The sequence below is a fragment of the Mastacembelus armatus genome, chromosome 23 (assembly GCF_900324485.2).
Source record: "Mastacembelus armatus chromosome 23, fMasArm1.2, whole genome shotgun sequence".
Taxonomy (NCBI): domain Eukaryota; kingdom Metazoa; phylum Chordata; class Actinopteri; order Synbranchiformes; family Mastacembelidae; genus Mastacembelus; species Mastacembelus armatus.
Genome location: NC_046655.1, coordinates 15,603,395 through 15,624,381, shown reverse-complemented (window position 1 = coordinate 15,624,381; position 20,987 = coordinate 15,603,395). Strand labels below are relative to the sequence as shown.

Sequence of the window (20,987 nt, the reverse complement as noted above, 5' to 3'; positions counted from 1 at the left end):
GACCCTGGTTAAGGAATAAAGTGGGAGTAGATAGTGGGTGGATGGATAATACAATATCCACAGACAGATATAAGATTTGCATTTGTACAGTCGAACAAGGAGAAACAGAAGTAGAGCTGTACATACATATTAGCAGTATTTATTGTATAGAAGAATATTAAATATATTAACATATACATGCTAAATATACAACATTAACACAGGGATAGACAGACAGATACTTTATTCATCAGTGAATAAGCTGTAATGACAAACATGAGTGAGATGGAGTTATCAGCTGCAAAGGGGTGAGTTTCTGTACCAACGGACTGAGACTATGGACTGTGTACAGAGTCCATGTCTGAATATGTGGTTGCACTAGACACCAGGACCAAGTCCTAGTACTACAAAATGTTCTTTCCTGTACCTGCAATAAAACTGAGTGAAGACGGTATGAATGAAGTCCTGTGTCTTTCACTGTGGCAGCAGAACTGGATGAGTCTGTTGGAGAATGAGCTCTGCTGCCCCTCTACAGTCTGATGAAGTGAGGACAGTCCATGAAGACCAGTTTGTCCAATGTCCTTTTGTCTCTCAATGGCTCAAATGTCTCCATGTCACTGCTGATAATGTGACCAGCCTGTTAATCTGACTGATGCCTTTTTTTTTTTTAAACTCTAGCTGCCCCCCCCCACAAACAACAGATATTAAGGAAAGTTTGCTTCAGCAGAAACAGTGGGTGGCTCTTAAAAGAGCCTTTGGGTGGATGCTGAAACAGGAGGAGTTTACTTGGAGCTGGTGTACTTGGTCACGGCCTTGGTGCCCTCGGACACGGCGTGTTTAGCCAGCTCGCCGGGCAGCAGCAGGCGGACGGCGGTCTGGATCTCCCTGGACGTGATGGTGGAGCGCTTGTTGTAGTGCGCCAGGCGGGAAGCCTCCCCGGCGATCCTCTCGAAGATGTCGCTGACGAAAGAGTTCATGATGCTCATGGCCTTGGAGGAGATCCCGGTGTCGGGGTGGACCTGCTTCAGCACCTTGTACACGTAGATGGCGTAGCTCTCCTTCCTGGTCTTTCTCTTCTTCTTGCCGGTCTTAGTGGCCGTCTTGGTCACGGCTTTCTTGGAGCCCTTCTTGGGAGCGGACTTGGCTGGTTCAGGCATGGTGCTAGACTCGTTTGTCTCAGACGAATGTGAGAACAAACCGCTGAGCCTGCTCCTCTTCAATCCCCCGTATGCTAATAAAGCTGCGCTGTCGCGCTTCACCCATTGGCTGCTTGGCGGAGCTTTTTTTTATTTATTTATTTTTTAACAACTCTTTATTGAGAAACATCAGTAACAACAGTTAAGAAGCTCATTGAAAGTGAGGCAATTCATACACAAAGTAATTCAAGTGTTTTACAGAAATGCACAAATGTGCATTCAATGTCTTGAATGCACAAATACTGTTTTTGGTTCATTGCCATGGATTTTAAATTCTAATCAGACATTTAATATACATACTAATAATTTTTGAGACAACTAAATGTTCCTTAGCAAGAGAAGCATCTGTTTCAAATTTTAGTAGACCAAACGTTCTCTCTTTTTGTTCCTCTAGTTCTGTTTTGACACAGCTGTGATTTAACAAGGAGCTATTTATTTTCCAGTATGCAGAGCCTTGTTAAAATATGAAGTAAAAATAAAGTTCACTTTGATAAATATAGTTTTGTGGTCAGTTGGTGTTATTAGCATCATTTTATTTTTCTATGTCTAAGGATCTAGAGACAGAGTAGTGTTGGACCTCTTTTATAAGACCAGGTAAAGGCTCATTTCTGTTTTGTTGATTTCAAGCAGATTGGAGTACCCATTTCATTATAGCATAGAAAAAATTACATTTATGGCTTTGGTGAAGAAAGTTATTTCATATTCACTGGATTGGAGGAGACGTTTTTCTGAGACTCTTCAGTTCCCCATCAAAAAACTATGACGTAACATGAGGTAAATACTGTGTTTAGTGCAGACCTAAACGTTGGGTCTTACAACTTTTATAGCCAACCAAAATGCTGTAATATCTAATATGCTAGTGGGACATAACAGTAAGTTATTCCGATGATTGACTCAGTGAGTTAATACAAGAGAACAGTACTTACCAAGAACAGCAAGCGTTTTCCAATCGAGGCTCTCCTGTTATTGGCACAGGTGGTTACCAGCTGCTGCTTCAGCAGAGACTGAGGGAACAACAGAATTTGCTATTAGCCTCCTGTGACGTGGCCTTTGGAATCCCATGTAGAACATCCTCAAGTTGCTTGATCTGTAAGTCCTTTTGCCTAAAATGAGCACCACAAATGACAAAAGAGTTTTTGGTCACCGATGTCGCCCTGGCTGTTGCTCCTCCTCCTCATCTTTCCCCTCCTGACCATGGACCTGGCCCTGGGCTTGTAGAACCAGGCTGGCTGCAGACGGTCTTCTTTTACAGTTGCATCAGAGGTAATAAAATGCAGTAATAAGTTTGGATTGAAGTAGCAAAAATGGTCTTTGCTGAAGCGATAAAGAAAGAAACATCTTCAGCTAATATGGATTTTATCGTGTTAGTCTGTTGTCAGTATCTGTTAAGCACCACATATGATGTGGTTGTTCACAATATTCAACAACAAAAGATAAAATTATTTCAAATTACAGAAATATGAGTATGGCTGCTTTTTCTCTGCTCTGGTTCAATATGGTGCCCTCCATAAAAAATAAATAAAACTGTGGGATAAGTTCGGGTTCAGGAGATCAGGCAGCGTGTGCTGTTGAAGTGTACAGGAAATGAGCAGGAGAAACAAGTGGGAGAGAAGCATTGATGTTAAAGGCTAATCACAAATCATACAGGGCAATATTTGGGAGGAAAGAGGGTTAGACAAGAGGACTTAAAGGGAAATAATGTCTATTCTGCTCCAAACTCTGATTTAGAAGGTGGAGGCAACGCTTAATTATTGGACAGACAGTGGACTGGTGTAACATGGACTTAAGTACTTTGTGTTTTTTGTCTGTCTTCTTTGAATTCATGATCTTTTTATTCCATGTAGTTTTACACAAAATCTTTTTAATAGACACTATGCAGAGTCCTGGGTATGTGTACAAATTAGAACTTGAAAGGTGTCATTAACATGAGCTTTGGGTCATGACCGAAAGGACAAGATCTCGGATACAAGCGGCTGAAATGAGCTTCCTCCGTAAGCTCCTCTACATCGAGAGGAGTCAGCTGAGGTGGCTCGGGCATCTGTTTCGGATGGAAGGTGTCATTAACATCAAGTTAATATGATAAGGTCCAGAATTAACTATCACGTAAAGTCAATCAGCCATTTATAGTGTTTTTTTCAAGTGTTTTCTGAGTAACTGAGCTACAGTGACCAAGAAATTTCCCTTGTGAATTTATAAAGTTCAGTCTAAACTAAGACACTTCTGTCGAGTTATGAAGACCTGTCCTCAGATATATACAAAATGCTCTTTTTAAATATTAAACATAAATATTTCTGTATAAAGTTCAGTCTAAACTAAGACACTTCTGTCGAGTTATGAAGACCTGTCCTCAGATATATATGCTCTTTTAGCTGTTTAAGATAAGAAAAACCTTTATTTGTCCCACAGTGGGGAAATTGCATTGTTGCAACAACAAAGTACAAGTACACAGCCAAAAGTAACAAAGATGTCAGATAAATAAGAAATAAAATATATTATATATTAAATATATTTAATATATAATATATTAAAACTATAAAGCTACAAAAACTATAAGTGTGTACAATATGTGCCTATGGGTATGTCCAGTACATGGACATCAATGGATAAATAAATAAATAGCAGGTAAAGTGACTACAGTATGTTGTGCTGATGGGATTCACCTTATGATACAGTGTTGGACATGATCACAGCAGATGTACAAATGTACAGTGTTAGTCTGATCATTGTAGAGTCTGACAGCAGGAAGGAAAGACCTGTGGAATCAGGTGGATCAGTCTGTCACTGAAGCTGCTCTCCAGGGCAGACAGGGCGTCCAGCAGACGGTGAGACTCATGGTCCAGGATAAATATTGAAAGGTGTCACTAACATCAAGTTAATGTGCTAAAGGTCCAGAATGAATTATCATGTATTAATAATGTATTATCTAAACTAAGACACGTCTGTGGAGTTATGAAGACCTGTCCTCTGATAAATAAAAAGTGATCTTTTTAAATATTAAATATTGAAAGGTGTCATTAACATCAAGTTGATGTGCTAAAGGTCCAGAATGAATTATCATGTAAAGTCGATCAGTCATTTAATAAGTAATCCTGTATTTTCTGTACCAAGTCTGTCTGGGGTGACGGTGAAGTCACGTGTGCTGAGACTTCCGCGTGCATTTACAGTTGGACGCTCCGACAAGCAGCCAATGGGTGAAGCGCGACGGCGCAGCTTTATTAGCATACGGGAGATTGAAGAGGCGCAGGCTCAGCTACTTTTCCTCACATTCGTCTGAGACAAACGAGTCTAGCACGATGCCTGAACCAGCCAAGTCCGCTCCCAAGAAGGGCTCCAAGAAAGCCGTGACCAAGACGGCCAGTAAGACCGGCAAGAAGAAGAGAAAGACCAGGAAGGAGAGCTATGCCATCTACGTGTACAAGGTGCTGAAGCAGGTCCACCCCGACACCGGGATCTCCTCCAAGGCTATGAGCATCATGAACTCTTTCGTCAGCGACATCTTCGAGAGGATCGCCGGGGAGGCTTCCCGCCTGGCGCACTACAACAAGCGCTCCACCATCACGTCCAGGGAGATCCAGACCGCCGTCCGCCTGCTGCTGCCCGGTGAGCTGGCTAAACACGCCGTGTCCGAGGGCACCAAGGCCGTGACCAAGTACACCAGCTCCAAGTAAACTGCTGCTGCTGTCAGCATCCACCCAAAGGCTCTTTTAAGAGCCACCCACTGTTTCTGCTGAAGCAAACTTTCCTCCATGTCTCCCTGTCAACAACGGGCTTCACATTCACAGTGTCACTAAGTCTCTTACTGCACTTTCACTGTATCACCAACTTGGACAGAACCTCATATATACATGTTGCTACAATTATGTCTTTACCATGAACTGACTTCAGCTTTGGCTCAACTCAATCCCACAGCTACACATCAATGAATTTATGAGGCTGAAACTTGGAACCAGCTCACTAATCATCATGTGGACAAGTTTACAGCCACATGTTTTAGTTACAGCCTGGAGAAGCAGAAAATGAACATATGGAAATAGGTTGGCTTGTGTTCAGCTCCCACATCTGCAGGTAAAACCCTCCTCTAATGTTATGGACGCAGCTCTGCTGTAAGAGTCTGTCCAAGACCAGGAGGTGGGAGTAGTGGACCACTACAAGTACCTGGGAGTCCACTTGAACAGCAGGCTGGACTGGAAGAACAGCAGCCAAGTTGTTTACAAGAAGGACATGGTTCATATCTAGGTTTTATTTTCTGTAGTGTTTTGTTCGATCTCATATGTAGCTTCTACCTGAAACAGGTTTAACATGCAGTGTTGTAGAGTTACTGATTGTATTGATCATGTTAGTGAAAATGAGATGAATGATGTGTATGAAGGAACATTTTGTCCTTAAGTTAAAGCAACTTAAAACATTAAACCAGCAGATCAATGACCATGTGAGTCACAACAACATGTTTTAGTTGCATGAAGCACAAAGTAAAACCGTTTCATTGACGTCACAGCTGGAGGGAAAAGCTCTAATGTCCCTGAAGCATCTTTGCTGTGAGCTGAGACACGTCTGTCAAACTAGGAAGAAATAAAAACTGATCTTTCCTCCTGATGTTATTCCACATAGCTCAGGTTGACACTGTTCTGTCTGTGACATGATTGGACTGACACCAACTGCACATAAAGACAACCGGTTTTTAGAATCACTAACAATCTACATCAAATTTAATTCAGGCCTAATTGAATTGATCTGAGGTCAAATGTGAATTAGCTCCTAGTGTGTCCTAAAGGACCATAGAGACATAAGGCCGATCTGTTCAGTCTTCACTTAGAGCATCGTTTGTTTCTTCTTTCTAGATAGAAAAATCAATTACAGTTTATAAAGTGTGGGACCCTCCTGCTGGTTTGAATGTGTTTTCTGTCTGAAACATCCAGCACATCACGCGCCGGTTCCTCCGCGTGTCTGTGCTGTTATTCTGTGTTTTGTGTCGACGAAGCTTTAACTTGCACCGTTTCTACCGGTGTCAAAGCTGAAGACGCGGCCCAACCGTTAGAAACGCGCGGAGCAGCAGCAGGTTGGCGCCTTGGGAAAAGTTTGTATTTTCAAACCGGTGCGGTCCAATCGGTGACGGCGTTCATGACGTAAACACGCTGGTCCAATCAGAGTGAGGGGGGTTCGCGGCGTTGACTATAAAAGCGGACATGTGCTGAGGGTTTGACTTAGACTCTTTGTGAGAGAAGAAAGTGAGAAGCGACAATGGCCCGAACCAAGCAGACCGCCCGTAAATCCACCGGAGGCAAAGCCCCCAGGAAGCAGCTGGCCACCAAGGCTGCCCGTAAAAGCGCTCCCGCCACCGGCGGAGTGAAGAAGCCCCACCGTTACAGGCCCGGTACCGTGGCTCTGCGAGAGATCCGCCGTTACCAGAAATCCACCGAGCTGCTGATCCGCAAGCTGCCCTTCCAGCGCCTGGTCAGGGAGATCGCTCAGGACTTCAAGACCGACCTGCGCTTCCAGAGCTCGGCCGTCATGGCTCTGCAGGAGGCCAGCGAGGCTTACCTGGTGGGCCTGTTCGAGGACACCAACCTGTGCGCCATCCACGCCAAGAGGGTCACCATCATGCCCAAAGACATCCAGCTGGCCCGACGCATCCGCGGAGAGAGAGCTTAGACTCCCCCGCGCTCAGTCAGCACCCAAAGGCTCTTTTAAGAGCCACTCACTCAGCTGAGAACAGTTTCCCTTGTATTTCATGGACGCTACAGTTTTTAGTCTCATGTTTCAAAGCCTGAACATATAAGCGATGTTTTCCCTCCTGAAGGAAAGTACACTGAAAATTGGGTCCGTGTCTGACTCACCCGGAAACAAAACAGCCAAAGAAGAAAAAGCTGACCCCCAAAGATTTGATTTGATTGGGTGAAATGAGATGTCACTCAAACTGTAACCAATGAGAGTCTTAACAGCACTCTGGGTGTTTCCATTGAGAATTGTGTTTATGCCGTTAATATATTGATTAGTTGATTATAAATATAGTTTGTCTGGACACTTGGTGTCAATAAACCAGTCCCCAACCTGGACATTGTTATTCCTGTTCACAAAGCTGATGTTTCAAACAGCTGCAGTGTCAAGTTCACCTCATCAAATGCCCCTGTCTCTCCCAGGCAATAAAAGTATGTCAGTAAAATGAGAAAGGTGGTGGTGAGGACAGGGACAGTGAAAGTACCAGTACACATTTTGACATAGCTGTTTAGAGAGAGGCCTGAAAAGTTAGATTTAAGGTAGAAAATAGTGATGGATTTGAATATCTGTACTTCAATATACACGAGGAAAGTGTGTTAAGTGATATGTGACCAGTGATCATTCAAAGATGAAGAATTTGAAAACACTTTAAAATTAGATTTGGATGAGGAGGATGTAGTTTCTGTTATTGATGCTGATGAAATTATTGAGGATCTGACAAAACAGCTGATGAGAGAAGGAAGCAGACTGAGTTTGAGCTTCTGTGTGAAGAAGAACAGACATTAGCTGCAGAAACAAAAAAGATTTCACTCAGGGCAGTGAGAGACTTGAGCAGCTGCAGCCCAAAAATACATAAACTGCAAGTGGTTGAAGACTTGAGTTAAATTGGCTCAGGAGCTGGAACAAGTTGAGAGTTCACCCAGAACAAAAGCTGAGCAGGGTCAGATGACTTCATATTTTAGCAGAACCCAAACTATTAGAGCTGATCAGAATCAGCTAAGACACAGGGGCCCGACAGGCTGAGGGAGGTCAGGGATGTTCAGAGATCGTGGCCTTTGGAAAAGGAAAAGCTGAAGAGGGTTTAGATGAGCTGAGATTCAGACGTGTTGGAAAGAAAAATGTGACCAGAGTTTTCAACAGGGACAGGAGGAGAATACCTTTAGGTACTCAGGTCAGTATATGTGAGGTCCCTCTGAAACTGTTACTGCACTTGTCAGGAAACAACAGCAACAGGTAGATTCATGTCATGACACCAAAACAGACTGTAGGAAAACTGCATGTCTTCAGAGCAGACGATGACAAGGCCTGGCACAGGACCACAGTATTAACACATGACAGAATAATGACAAGCAAACACCTACTGAGCAGGACTTTTTAAGTCACAGGTGAAGTTGTTGTGTTTGGACCCTCCGTGTGGAGTGTGGAGGCGAGCTTCATCACAACATCACCTGACAGTCCAAGTTCAGATTTGACTTGTCCTATTCCATCTACACCCCCTTCGTACACATCAGTCACAGAGTATGCCAGAGATTCCAGTTCTCACCCACAGTTTGAACCCCCATGGGTGTGGCTTGACACTTGCATCAGTGTCATCTGAGTCCATTTCAAAAGCACCCTCTCCATTTTGGACTGTAATCACATCCTGCACACTGATTAGATGACCTTTCTGCACTGGTGGCATTCTGAAATGGAAAAAGGTTAAAAAAATGACATGAAATATGTGAATAATACATATGGGTCTTATATTGTAGTAGATAAAGGGTAGACAGGGTGGTAGACCATGTGTCGAGGGTAGAGATCCAAGTATTATCATTTCAATGCAAATTACTTATACTAAAAGGAACACATGCACACACATTCTACAAACTGCTACTTGGGCAACAATAAAAAATCTCAGGATCATTTAAAAGTTAAAAAACAAAAAACTACAAAGATACAGGAAGTTTCAGATACAACTGCAGATGATGGAGTTTCAAGTACCACATACAATGTATTCCTGTTTAATTATGGTCTAAGCTAAACTAAGTAAAAATGTAACACATTTAGAAGTTAGTTACATCTGACACTTTAAGTTTCTACTACAATTCTTTTCAATTTGTGACCATGTCAGTGTCTTTATGTAACGTGAGGAGCACAGGATATTTTCACTACCACTCTGACATAACAAGCTCTAAATCAAATTTGATGAATGTTTTCCAGCATAACTAAATATGTGTCTAGACTTTGTAATAAACACAAAATATATATATATATATTTAAGGAATTTCACTTACTTGAATCTTGACAAATCCAGTCACGCAAAAAAAGGAGATGAAGTTTTCAGGTAGAGAATATTAAACCAAGTTCATGACCAGACCCATAAACACGTCTTCTATCCCACAGCATTGGGACGACAAACAATAGGGTCCATTAACTATGGAAATATGGTCTTATGGGAAAAAAATCATTTGCAGGTCTTTTGTTAGGAGAAATGTGATGTAATTCAGAAACAGTGTATGTTAAATTACACCAAGATCTAATGATAATGTGCATTTATCAAATTATCTATAATTATTCATTACAGTTATTAAACTAAAACTAAAACAGACAATGTTTTATTCAACATGTGTCCATGTCAAAATGATCCAATATTAAATCATTTATAATAATATAACTAAATTATTATAATATAATTTAGGCTGTTTTATAGAATTGGTTTATAATTTTTCAGAGATTTCAGAAAATGACATTTTAACCAAAAGAAAAGTGATGCAGACTCAATCCTGAGGCAAACACAGCATTTTCAACACATTTTTCTTAATTTATTTTAAATAAATTAACTTTCCATTTGGGTCTAAATGATCATTGGGTCAGAAACTCCAACAGTTTAGAAAAGGAGTTTTAAAGAAATCTAATTATATTGATGAGAAAATGTATCAGAGTAACACACGTCACTAAGAGCCATTGAAACATGGTTCATTTTTTCTTTTTAAGATTTAGAAATAAATTAGAGACACACTGAAGTTAACGTGTTTGAGACAAACAGAACTAATTGCTTCTATCTGAGACTTCGTTATTAACATAATAAGGAAGAAGCTCTTGAGGCAGGTGGGTGGCTCTTAAAAGAGCCTTTGGGTTGTTGTAAGTCAGGATCAGGTTTAGCCTCCGAAGCCGTACAGGGTGCGGCCTTGCCTCTTCAGGGCATAGACCACGTCCATGGCGGTGACCGTCTTCCTCTTGGCGTGCTCGGTGTAGGTGACGGCGTCGCGGATCACGTTCTCCAGGAAGACTTTGAGCACCCCGCGAGTCTCCTCGTAGATCAGGCCGGAGATACGCTTCACTCCGCCACGGCGAGCCAGACGGCGGATGGCGGGTTTGGTGATTCCCTGGATGTTATCACGGAGAACTTTGCGATGACGCTTGGCGCCTCCTTTGCCGAGTCCCTTGCCTCCTTTACCGCGACCACTCATCTTGACTGATTCTCTTTCCGCAAGAAGAAAAACTGATACGCTGCAGACCAGAGCGTTGTTATTTAAGTGCTTATTGCGGACGTAAAGGAAGACGGGTAGCGCAAGCCCGGTCCACGTGCCAATTTCCCGTTTCCTCTTTTCAAGGTACAAACTATCATCCACTCCATTTCCTGTGATTTCCCCTTTCAAAATAAAAGCCGATATACTTTCTCGGCTCCTCACTCGTGCTTTATTATAACTAATTTATTGTGAAATAGTAACAACTGGTACTTTGTGTTTCAACCCATCTCTTTATCTATTACACCGTGTTGTCTTGTACTATACATGTACAATGACAAAGTTGAATCTAATCTTTTATTAAACAAGTTATTTAGTAATAACTTTTATTTTATTACATTGTTACTACTTTTAACTTTTATTACAAATCTACCTACATTTATTAAGTTTATCTCATCACAATGCAAATTTTATTGCCCACATGCACAATCATACAGAGTATGATATGCAGCTTTATATGGCTGTTAGTATTATAGGAAGGAAATGAGAATCTTACAAAAGTCTGAAGACAAAAGGCATAAAATTACAGATAAAAATAAGAAACGATAAATAAGGTGCAGTGGCTTTAGCTGTGTAAATGCAGTATAAGCAAATAAGTTTTATACAGAGTATGAAAAGAAAAAGTATGTTAAAAGATGCAGCATATGACAAAGGCACCAGTGATGTACAGTATGAATGTGATTTAGACTGGCTGACAGAAAATTTGTTTCACTTTTTTGTGAGAAGTTTCTAGTTTGTTTTTTTTTACTAACATATTAAGAGAAATCATGTCTTAGACTAACAGCAGATCAGGATTAAACACAGCCCAGTAGTTAAACTTCAGTTCTTGCCTTTACTTTAAAAACAGATGATCTAATTAGAACTAAGACTAAGTCCCAAACCCCCTATTGTGTTTTAGACCATGATGAACATAGAGATGTTTTAAGTGTGTAAGTCCAGTTAATATAATTATTGTATAACAGTATTGGTCTTATACAAACTGAAACCACATGAAGAAACTGGACTGTTAATGGTTCAATTCAATAAACTAATGAAGAACCAGCTCTCAGAGGAAGTGGGTGGCTCTTAAAAGAGCCTTTGAGTTGTGGAAGCAGAGGAAGTTTATTTGCCCTTGACTGGTTTCTCGGTCTTCTTGGGCAGCAGCACGGCCTGGATGTTGGGCAACACGCCGCCCTGAGCGATGGTGACTCCGCCGAGCAGTTTGTTGAGCTCCTCGTCGTTGCGGACGGCCAGCTGCAGGTGGCGGGGGATGATCCTGGTCTTCTTGTTGTCACGGGCGGCGTTTCCAGCCAACTCCAGAATCTCAGCGGTCAGGTATTCCAGCACCGCCGCCAGGTAGACCGGAGCTCCGGCACCGACACGCTCAGCGTAGTTTCCTTTCCTCAGGAGTCTGTGGACACGACCCACGGGGAACTGGAGTCCAGCCCGAGATGAGCGGGTCTTGGCCTTAGCTCTTGCTTTTCCAGCGCCGGTCTTGCCACGTCCAGACATCTTTGTATGAGTAGTTGCGTCTTTATCACCGAAGTGAAGCACAATAGCAATTTAGCAGCCAGGTCTCTCCTTATAATGACACTGTGAGCTCCAAGCTTGTCGTTCATTGGCTAGATGGCACCTCAGCCTGATCGTCCAATCAGAAGCGACTATGTGAAGCCACTACAGAGATCACATGACTTCCGCCCCACAGTTTGTGAAAGGTACAAAAAAAGACATCGCCGAATCTCAGAGATAAAAACTAGAGATGGTATTAAAGTGTGGAAATAGAATAAAAATACACGTTTATATGAAAACGAAGAAACATATATTTAAAGTGACTTTTGAAATAGCTTTAGAGAAAACTGTACAGTGTCAAACTGTAATGAGATTTGTACAATTTTAAAAACAATAAGTCATAATAATAATAAAAATAATAAATAAACTGTCATGTCAACAGGATTAGGCCAAATGATGACAGCAGAATGGAATAGAGTTTATTTATTACAGTGGAACAGAGAGTACAGTGGAGTAGAGTAGCATAGAGTAGTATTGAATAGCATATAGTACTGAGCAGTACAGAATAGAGTAGAGAAGCATAGAGTAGTATTGAGTAGCATATAGTACTGAGTAGTACAGAATAGAGTAGAGAAGCATAGAGTAGTATTGAGTGGCATAGAGTAGAATAGAATATAGTATAGTGCAGCATAGAGTAATACTGAGTAGTACAGAATAGAGTAGAGAAGCATAGAGTAGTATTGAATAGCATATAGTACTGAGTAGTACAGAATAGAGTAGAGAAGCATAGAGTAGTATTGAGTAGCATATAGTAATAACTAGTACAGAATAGAGTAGAGAAGCATAGAGTAGTATTGAGTGGCATAGAGTAGTATAGAATATAGTATAGTGTAGCATAGAGTAGTACTGAGTAGTACAGAATAGAGTAGAGAAGCATAGAGTAGTATTGAGTGGCATAGAGTAGTATAGAATATAGTATAGTGCAGCATAGAGTAGTATTGAGTAGTACAGAGTCGAGTAACATAGAGTTGAGTAACATAGAGTCGAGTATCTGATGGTGATGGTCTGAGGCGTAAGGTATCCCAGCATCCTCGTTGATTCGCGAAAAGAGATGTCGGCCATCTTGAATTGTAGCGGGGAAGAAAGATTGATGCGGTGAGCTCCTTTTTTTATTCGTTTAATTTATTTTCTCAGCAGTTACTGAGTAAAGTCTGAAGAGAATAAACTCCCAGCCACCTGCTCGTTATCATGGTGTCAGGTTGTGAAGGGCAGTTGGAGAATGCGATAGGAAACGGAGCAGTCCTGTTCCTTATTGTTGTTGTTTGGGGAACTAGCAGACGGAGGAGCAGCGGGCCCGAACCTGAACAAAACCCGCTCTCCTTCACCTGCATAGCCGCATATGAGCTGCCTTTATCGGCATAACTAATAGTGTTACAGCCGTGCAGAACTGCTCCTGTTGTGGCATTGTTACCTCGCTGTTAGCCGAGCAGTGGTGAGCGTTAGCTCTCTGGCTAACAGCCCCATGTATTCCTATAGAGTTATCCATTAGCTTCCTTGTGCTGGTTAGCTAGCACTAGCTCCAGGCGGCTAACAGTGCAATGCAAGCTAATAATTATTAACTGAAGCGAGACACAAAGAAAACACAAAGCAGGATAACTCATTTCCTGTCCACAGTCAAGAAACACGAAAGAATCGACAGAATGGAGCTAACGTGAGTCAGATTATCGGAGCTAGCATTAGCTGACATAGCTAACATTAGCCTTTTGCAAACCAGTGCTTTGTGAGTAAATACACTGATGTTGCAGCCACGAGATTACAGGCGTGTTGGCGTGTGATTAGTTGTTTTTGGGGGCATTGCTGCTGCACCGTGGTCCGCAGCTGCTGGGGCTCCGTGTTAAAGCAGGTTAGCTTTAGTCAACAACATTAATCCACTGTCCAGACAGGGCTGCGTGTTTACAGCTTCTCACGATGGTTTAATTCATGTTGTCTTTTACTTTAGCAACAGAAAATTTACTATTTTCACCCCAAAAGTCGTTTAATGTTTGTTATAGCTTAGTTCATTTCTAAACAGAAATGCCAAACATTAGCGTCTCTTTCTGAACTGAGCATCTTTGGGTTTTGTTTCTGGCAGTGGACAACACAAACCATCTGAGGTTGTTAACTTGTGGGAAATTGTACCAGGTACTGTTTTTTAGTTTTGTAGAGAAAGTAATTGCTGGTTGATGCTCTGACTCAGGTTTGACTGTGTTGTTGGTTTTAATATTCAGTCAGATGTTGACACACCAGCTTCAGCCAGGATGCAACCTCTGATTTTTAGGGTTGTAGTCACTTTTTTTTATTTTCAGGTTTTTAGAGAAACTTTGCAGGTGAGACAGGAAGAAGCTCCATTAATTAGCCTGACTGTTTCCTCTGCCTGGGTTCACAGGTGACACGCGGCATGTTTGGTGCTAACCGGAAGAAGTTTATGGAGGGAGGGGTAGAGAGCGACTACACAGATGAGTCCAGCCTCTACTACAGCCAGCAGTCCATGTTCCCTCCTCACCGTGCTGACAAAGACGTAAGACCTTTGTTAATGTAATGCAGGCTGTTACACTTTTGAGTTAAAGATTGTATAATCTGTTTATGAGGACTTGATCTATGAAATATTTCCATTTTAGTTTAAATTCAAAGCTGCTGAGAGTCTGAAGGGTTGTACTTTGGTGTCTTGATAGTCATATAGACTATGTTTTTCTAAAGTGTAACCACAGATCATGTTGATAGGAAAATTAAAGGATGTGTTTGTGTTCTTTCCTCGTGTAGATGCTGGTGTCGTCCTCTGCTTCCTCAACAGGTCAACTGTCACAGCTGGGAGCCAGTTTATATGGCCCGCAGAGTAAGACGAACACACAGATACTCACCTGTTTTCAGCTAACATCAGTTACAGCTCAGGACTAGTTCGTTATTAGTTCACACTAATTATTTTCCTTTAGTCAGACAAAAGTATTTCTGCTGCCGTTTTTCTGTTTTCTTGTGCCTATTTTCTTTCTCCATCCTTTTTGAGCCACTTTTGTGGGTCCACATTATATTAATACTCAGAATTTATTTTATCTTATGTTTTTATACACAGATTTAGAAAAGAGTCACTTTGGTTTGTAGTTCCACATGGAATAAATAGAAGCTCTTACACTTCAGGTGTGGACTGTTATTGGCTAAATGCATCATTGTTGTTTCTCTCCCTGCAGGTGCGTTGGGGTTTCCCATGCGTGGTATAAATAGTAGTGCAGCACCTCAGTTAAGTCGAAGTGGGCTCAGCCAGTCTGGCAGCCAGCTCTCCAGTCATGCTACTACACCCAACACTGGCACCATGCACACACCTCCCTCACCGAGCAGGTACGTCACATGTATGTGCGTCTGGAGCAGGTTCACATGTGAAGTGAACAAGAGCTACAAATCAAATTCCTTCCTTACAGTCAGAAAAACAACAGCGTCTGTTTCCACTGTCACATTTTGCTTTTAATAATACATCAGCTTTTCCACTTCGGCTAAAAGTGTTTCTGAGTAATTTAGATTGTTTTACATTTTGCCTCAGGTTTTTCATGTGCTGGTTGTTAATGGACATAAAACAGGAAACACACGAGCTGTTAACTCCTGTTGCTCTTGTTGTTTTGTAAACCTCTGAACAGTGTTCAATATCTGATAATTATTCAAGGGATGTATTATTGAAACTGGTCTCCCGGGATCATGTTTCATTGTCTCCCCCACTAATGCAGCTTTTTTCAGTCGGACACCTGCTCAGTTTCACCTCCAGCTTGTCATAGACTTGAAATTGTGCTTAGAAACCACAACCCATCACCTCCAACTTTTCATCTACTGTAATTTGTTTCTGTGGTTGTGCTGTTTGCCTCCCTCTGCAGGGGTATTCTACCGATGAGCAGCCGGAGTGTGCTGAACCACAGCCAGCAGGTAGGGGGTCCAGCAGGGCAGGCAGGAGGGATGGGAGTTGGAGGAGAGAGGGGAGGCAGCAGTGGGGGAGGAGGGAGGAGCGGGAGCATGGGAAGTCCCAGCAGGTCGTCACCCAGCATCATAGGCACGCCCAAACAGCAGCAAGCACGGCAGCCCTTCACTATTAACAGGTAACACACACACACACACACACCTTCCCACTTAACACACAGGTTAGTTTCCATGTGGAAACTGTACCTACCATCAGATTAGCTTTTGCTCTGTGTCTTGTTACATTTCGTTCTGGTTGGTTTTGGCTGAAGTTCTTCTCTGTCTAGTTTGAATCTGTCTGTGACTGTTTCACACAATCCAGCTGTTTGTGTGTCACTCACATATCATCAGTGCAGTTTATTAAAAATAGTGATGCAGGGGCTCTTTGTTTTGTAAACCCCCTCATCGGGCTGTTTTCATTTTCCATGTTTTTTTGATCAGGAACTCTTAACAAGTCAAACACTCCTGATTAAAACTGTTACACACCAAAACCACCTTTATCAGTAAACAAATAAATAATAAATCACTGTGCAGCCGCCTCTTCCACATCCCGTCTGTTTGACTTTCAGTTCTAGTTTTTCTGCTTGTTAAATGCATGTGTCTGTCTGTGTCGCAGTATGTCAGGGTTTGGGGTCAGCAGGAATCCAGGTTTCAACATGAACAACTCGCTGTCCAACAACATCTTTAATGGCACAGGTATAAAACTTCATTTATTTATTTGCAAATTCATTTATTACTGTTGTTTTTTTTATTGTTGTTGTTACTTTTCAGAGATTTAAAACTTTTTTACATCGTCCTTTTATTACTGTTCACTTCTGTCTATACATGCAGACGGCAGTGAGAATGTGACGGGCCTGGACCTGTCCGATTTCCCAGCATTAGCGGACAGGAGTCGGCGGGACGGAGGCTCAAATCCCACCCCACTGCTCAACCCGCTGGCCGGTCGTGCTCCTTACGGTAAGAGACTGACTACAACCCTAACAGATCATAAACCCAGTGTGTTTTATTGTGTGGGTGCTGATTTCTTTGTTGTACCGGTGTTATTGTGGTTTGGCGTTAGAATATGTTTTACTAATGACTAACTGATCTTCACCTTCATTTTTCCAGTTGGCATGGTAACGAAGCCTTCCAGTGAGCAATCGCAGGACTTCTCCATCCATAATGAGGATTTCCCAGCTCTCCCCGGGCCCAACTACCAAACAAAAGACCCCACCAGCACCAACGAAGACAGCAAAACGGTTAGATTGACCTTTTTTCCTTGACTTTGCTTTTTTTGTTTCATATCCTCACCTTTCCTTTCCTGTTCTGTTTTGTGTCCTGACTTGTGCCACTTTTTCGGGAATGATTTTCCTTCCGTTTACGTCCAATCAGAATCTGAACTCATCAGGAAAGCCCACTTCTAACTCAGATGGTCCAAAGTTCCCTGGCGACAAGAGCTCAGCGCAGAGCAACAACAACCAGCAGAAGAAAGGGATTCAGGTGCTTCCTGACGGTGAGAAACACACACACACTGTGGAAAATCATATATGCATTTCATTGTAACCCATCATCATGTGTGTCGGTGTCCAAGGCCGCGTGACCAACATCCCGGTCGGCATGGTAACGGACCAGTTTGGAATGATCGGCTTGTTGACGTTTATCCGGGCGGCGGAGACAGACCCGGGCATGGTCCACCTGGCGCTGGGCTCTGACCTCACCACACTTGGCCTCAACCTCAACTCGCCTGAGTATGAAGGACATTTAAGCGCATGCACACACGCACACACGCACACACACACGCGCACACACGCACACACACACACACACACACACACACACTTCTGTGTAAGAGTTTTGGATGGAGTTCTGGTCCAGTTTTGCAAACCTGTAGCCACAAATCTCAGGAACCAATGTTATTATGTACCTCAAAATAATCACAGGCACAGTGTCAAATCAAACTGGCGCTAAAAACCGATGCCACACTTTGCAACTGTTCATGTAGTGATAGTCCAGTTTTCTCTGAAACTGTATAATCATGATCGAATCTTTACATATTTGTCTTGTGTCTATGGTTTAAACTTGTCATTAAATGAAAGTGTGTTGCTTCTTTTGTTTTTCTGTCTCCTAATCAGGAATCTCTATCCTAAGTTTGCGTCTCCCTGGGCATCAGCTCCATGTCGACCGCAGGATATAGGTGAGTCTGAACTCAACACTAAATGTGTTTTAGGTCTATCCTGAACTTTTACCCAGAAAATATCAGGCTCACATTCATCAAATGGCCATTAAAAGGAATGTTGCTGTGTGTGTCTGGATGTGTAACAAAAATGAAATGAGGAAAGCGCTTCCAAACCTCCAAACTTAATCTGCTTAGTTTCTGCACAAATACAAGTTTGTGTTTCTGCTGCTTCTGTTTCTGATCCAGGGTTTTGTTGTTTCTTTATTGGTTTCTTTGGTGATTTTCAGTGTGTTATTGCTTTTGTCCTTCTGTTCCTGCAGACTTCCACGTCCCCTCAGAGTATTTAACTAACATCCACATAAGGGACAAGGTATGTTCTTCAAATGACATCTGAAGGAAGGTGGTTTAATGTTTTCATGTGTGAGCAGCTTATTTCACTGACTAGCTTTAGTTTTAAAAAGGTCTTTAGCTGTTTATTTCACCCCAGACTTTCTCTCTTTGTGTTTGCAGTTAGCAGCTATCAAGTTGTCTCGGTATGGTGAAGATCTGCTGTTTTATCTCTACTACATGAACGGAGGAGACCTACTACAACTCCTGGCTGCAGTAGAACTGTAAGTACAACAGACACAACTGACACATGTGGAACAGAAACCGTCCCCCGACTATATCTGTCTAATTTAACACACAGTTTCTTCCTTTTTTATCAAAAGGACAAGAACCAAGTGCCCGGTGCTAACCTCAGCATTAAAGTTATTAAAAACACACACAAACATCCCTCTCAGTTTAACACTGAACAAGTTTTCAGAAACCAGATGGAATCACCCACCACCCCACACATTTGATTAAGTTCATGCCAGCAGCAATATGTTGTGGATCACCTCCGTGTGTCAACAGCCACAGTAAAAGAAACAGTTAACCTCGTGACAGATAAACAGATATTGACTTCGGCTTTTCTGTCCGACATTGTTTGGCTGCTGGTTTAGAGCGTTGAGAATTGGTTTTATGTGTTTGAGTGAGTTGTCTGTTTATGGACCTGCTGCACCAAATGTTCCCCTGAGATACAAATAAAATATCTTGAACTGAAATGATAATTTAGAATTACCAGCCTTTGACATGAAGCTCTGTGGGATCATTACTCTCCACTGTGTGGCCAATAGTTTTAGTTCCACTGGCAACAACTGACATAAAAACAGCAACTGGAGTAAAAAGATAATAATGAAATAGAAACAGTGTAAGAGTTTTTAACAGGCCTGTGTTTTCCAGCTTTAACAGGGACTGGAGGTACCATAAAGAGGAGCGGGTTTGGATCACCCGGGCTCCCGGTATGGAGCCCACGCTGAAGACCAACGCCTACGAGAGAGGGACCTACTACTTCTTCGACTGCCTCAACTGGAGGAAAGTGGCCAAGGTGAACACAAAGGCACTTTTACATTTCACATCCATTAATGTTCACATTTGTGGTGTCAGAACTCTTCTCTATACGGGTCATTTCATCTGCAGCTGCAGGTTCTTCATTGATTTATTCATTTATTTAATGAAGGAACTCCAAAACTTAATTTTTACTGGTCACACACAATAAAAGTATTTTAGCCAGTCACAGAGCAAATATGACATTTAAAGAGACTGTAAATCAATTTGACAGTAAAATGACTATTGATTGTAGGGCTCCAAAAAATGATGCATTTATTTCAGTAATCTTCCCGTTTGCTGATTCATTGTTTTGTCAGTTTGAATTTCACTTCCTCTGTCTTTGTTTCAGGAGTTTCATCTCGAGTATGACAAACTAGAAGAGCGACCTCATGTTCCCTCCAACTTCAACTACAATCCCGCCCAGCAGGCCTTCTGATTGGCTCTCCTTCCTCCTACCTGCCTGCCATTGGCCCTCCTGGCTCATCAATCATCACCCATCTAGGTTTTTTCCACCCCCACACACTCACAGTGCATCTGGTCATTAGGGACTTGGGACGGGAGAGGACGTCCTGACTCCTGCCCTCCCCAGCACCTTTCTGAATAGACTTTATCATTTAAAGTTTTTCTGATTTTTGTTGGTTCTTTACCTCATTTTCCTTTTTTTTTTTTTCTTTTTTTTCCCCCAAGCATTTTGTTTCCCACCCCTCACTGTTTTGGTTCAGTTGGCTTGTTATGTGGATACAGACAGTAACAGACACAACACTGTAAATAACTGTCCATCCGATCAAGTGATTCACGATTTTATTCCGTCTTAGGAATTGACTATTTTTGTCTAGAGAAGCTTTTAAGAAGAACCCGATTTTAACCCAGAACACAGGATTCAATCACCTGTCAGGATGGATAATTATTTCACACTGTGTCACACCTCTCACCTTTTTTCAGCAAAAACTGAAAGTATTTATAATTTTTCTTGACTTTTACCAGGTTTTCCCAGCATTACAAACCAGAACACACACACATCAGCAGAGTACACAGTCAGGGGAGGAAATGCAATGTAAATTGTAGCACTATTTCATAATAAAAGAAAAAATACAAGTTTTGATTTGTTGATGTTATGTGGCGACACCTGAAGCAGCAGCAGGTTTAGTTTTGTTGGTTTTTAAATCAACGAGGTGAAGTTTAGCAGCTAGAAACAGCAGCGTGTCGAACAGACATACAAGCTCAGAAATGACTCAGCGTTGGATGTGTTTGTCATTTTTAATCCACCGTTACTGTTTTTCACCAGACGGGTTGTTCTCCGTTATGTATCTGTGCAGAATAATGCACTGGAAATAAACATATTTCTTATTGTCAACAAATCCCATGGAAAGTCGTCATCCCTGATGTGATTTAATAGCTTCATGTTGGAGCTCTGTGGCCCAGAGGAAGAGAGGTCAGGGTTTGAAACTGCGGCACATTCACTGTTGGTTTGTGTCTGCATGTGGGATTTCTTGACAAAAAGTAAGTATAGAACAACACCAGACTCCAGTCACACAGCAGAACAACTTTATGGATTTTTCATCCATA

The 20,987-nt window shown here is 42.0% G+C and overlaps 6 protein-coding genes across 7 annotated transcripts; 3 read left to right on the top strand and 3 right to left on the bottom strand.

Moving 5' to 3' along the window:
* Window positions 1-123: 123 nt before the first annotated feature.
* LOC113142357 (histone H2B 1/2-like) lies at window positions 124-1,158 on the bottom strand. Its single transcript, XM_026327362.2, has one exon. It carries the CDS (start codon window positions 1,134-1,136, stop codon window positions 762-764), a length of 375 nt encoding a protein of 124 aa, XP_026183147.1. The 5' UTR covers window positions 1,137-1,158; the 3' UTR covers window positions 124-761.
* A 3,296-nt stretch (window positions 1,159-4,454) lies between these two features.
* LOC113142360 (histone H2B 1/2) lies at window positions 4,455-5,600 on the top strand. Its single transcript, XM_026327366.1, has one exon. It carries the CDS (start codon window positions 4,469-4,471, stop codon window positions 4,841-4,843), a length of 375 nt encoding a protein of 124 aa, XP_026183151.1. The 5' UTR covers window positions 4,455-4,468; the 3' UTR covers window positions 4,844-5,600.
* A 766-nt stretch (window positions 5,601-6,366) lies between these two features.
* LOC113142353 (histone H3) lies at window positions 6,367-7,226 on the top strand. The gene has a single exon (XM_026327358.1). The coding sequence runs from the start codon at window positions 6,414-6,416 to the stop codon at window positions 6,822-6,824; it is 411 nt and encodes a 136-aa protein (XP_026183143.1). The 5' UTR covers window positions 6,367-6,413; the 3' UTR covers window positions 6,825-7,226.
* Window positions 7,227-9,669: 2,443 nt separating this feature from the next.
* On the bottom strand, window positions 9,670-10,381 carry LOC113142362 (histone H4). The gene has a single exon (XM_026327368.2). It carries the CDS (start codon window positions 10,337-10,339, stop codon window positions 10,028-10,030), a length of 312 nt encoding a protein of 103 aa, XP_026183153.1. The 5' UTR covers window positions 10,340-10,381; the 3' UTR covers window positions 9,670-10,027.
* A 298-nt stretch (window positions 10,382-10,679) lies between these two features.
* Window positions 10,680-11,915, bottom strand: LOC113142355 (histone H2A-like). The gene has a single exon (XM_026327360.2). The coding sequence runs from the start codon at window positions 11,885-11,887 to the stop codon at window positions 11,498-11,500; it is 390 nt and encodes a 129-aa protein (XP_026183145.1). The 5' UTR covers window positions 11,888-11,915; the 3' UTR covers window positions 10,680-11,497.
* A 1,065-nt stretch (window positions 11,916-12,980) lies between these two features.
* On the top strand, window positions 12,981-20,518 carry LOC113142347 (CCR4-NOT transcription complex subunit 2-like). Of its 2 annotated transcripts, XM_026327351.1 has the most exons (16): window positions 12,981-13,039; window positions 14,310-14,441; window positions 14,684-14,756; window positions 15,106-15,253; window positions 15,778-15,996; window positions 16,473-16,552; window positions 16,688-16,813; window positions 16,964-17,094; window positions 17,228-17,348; window positions 17,427-17,583; window positions 17,968-18,029; window positions 18,332-18,381; window positions 18,522-18,622; window positions 18,722-18,760; window positions 19,275-19,419; window positions 19,771-20,518. In XM_026327351.1, the coding sequence occupies exons 2-16, from the start codon at window positions 14,322-14,324 to the stop codon at window positions 19,855-19,857; spliced, it is 1,659 nt and encodes a 552-aa protein (XP_026183136.1). In that variant the 5' UTR covers window positions 12,981-13,039; window positions 14,310-14,321; the 3' UTR covers window positions 19,858-20,518. The 2 variants fall into 2 exon arrangements, with proteins under 2 accessions (XP_026183136.1, XP_026183137.1); XM_026327352.1 differs by lacking the exon at window positions 18,722-18,760.
* Window positions 20,519-20,987: the final 469 nt, after the last annotated feature.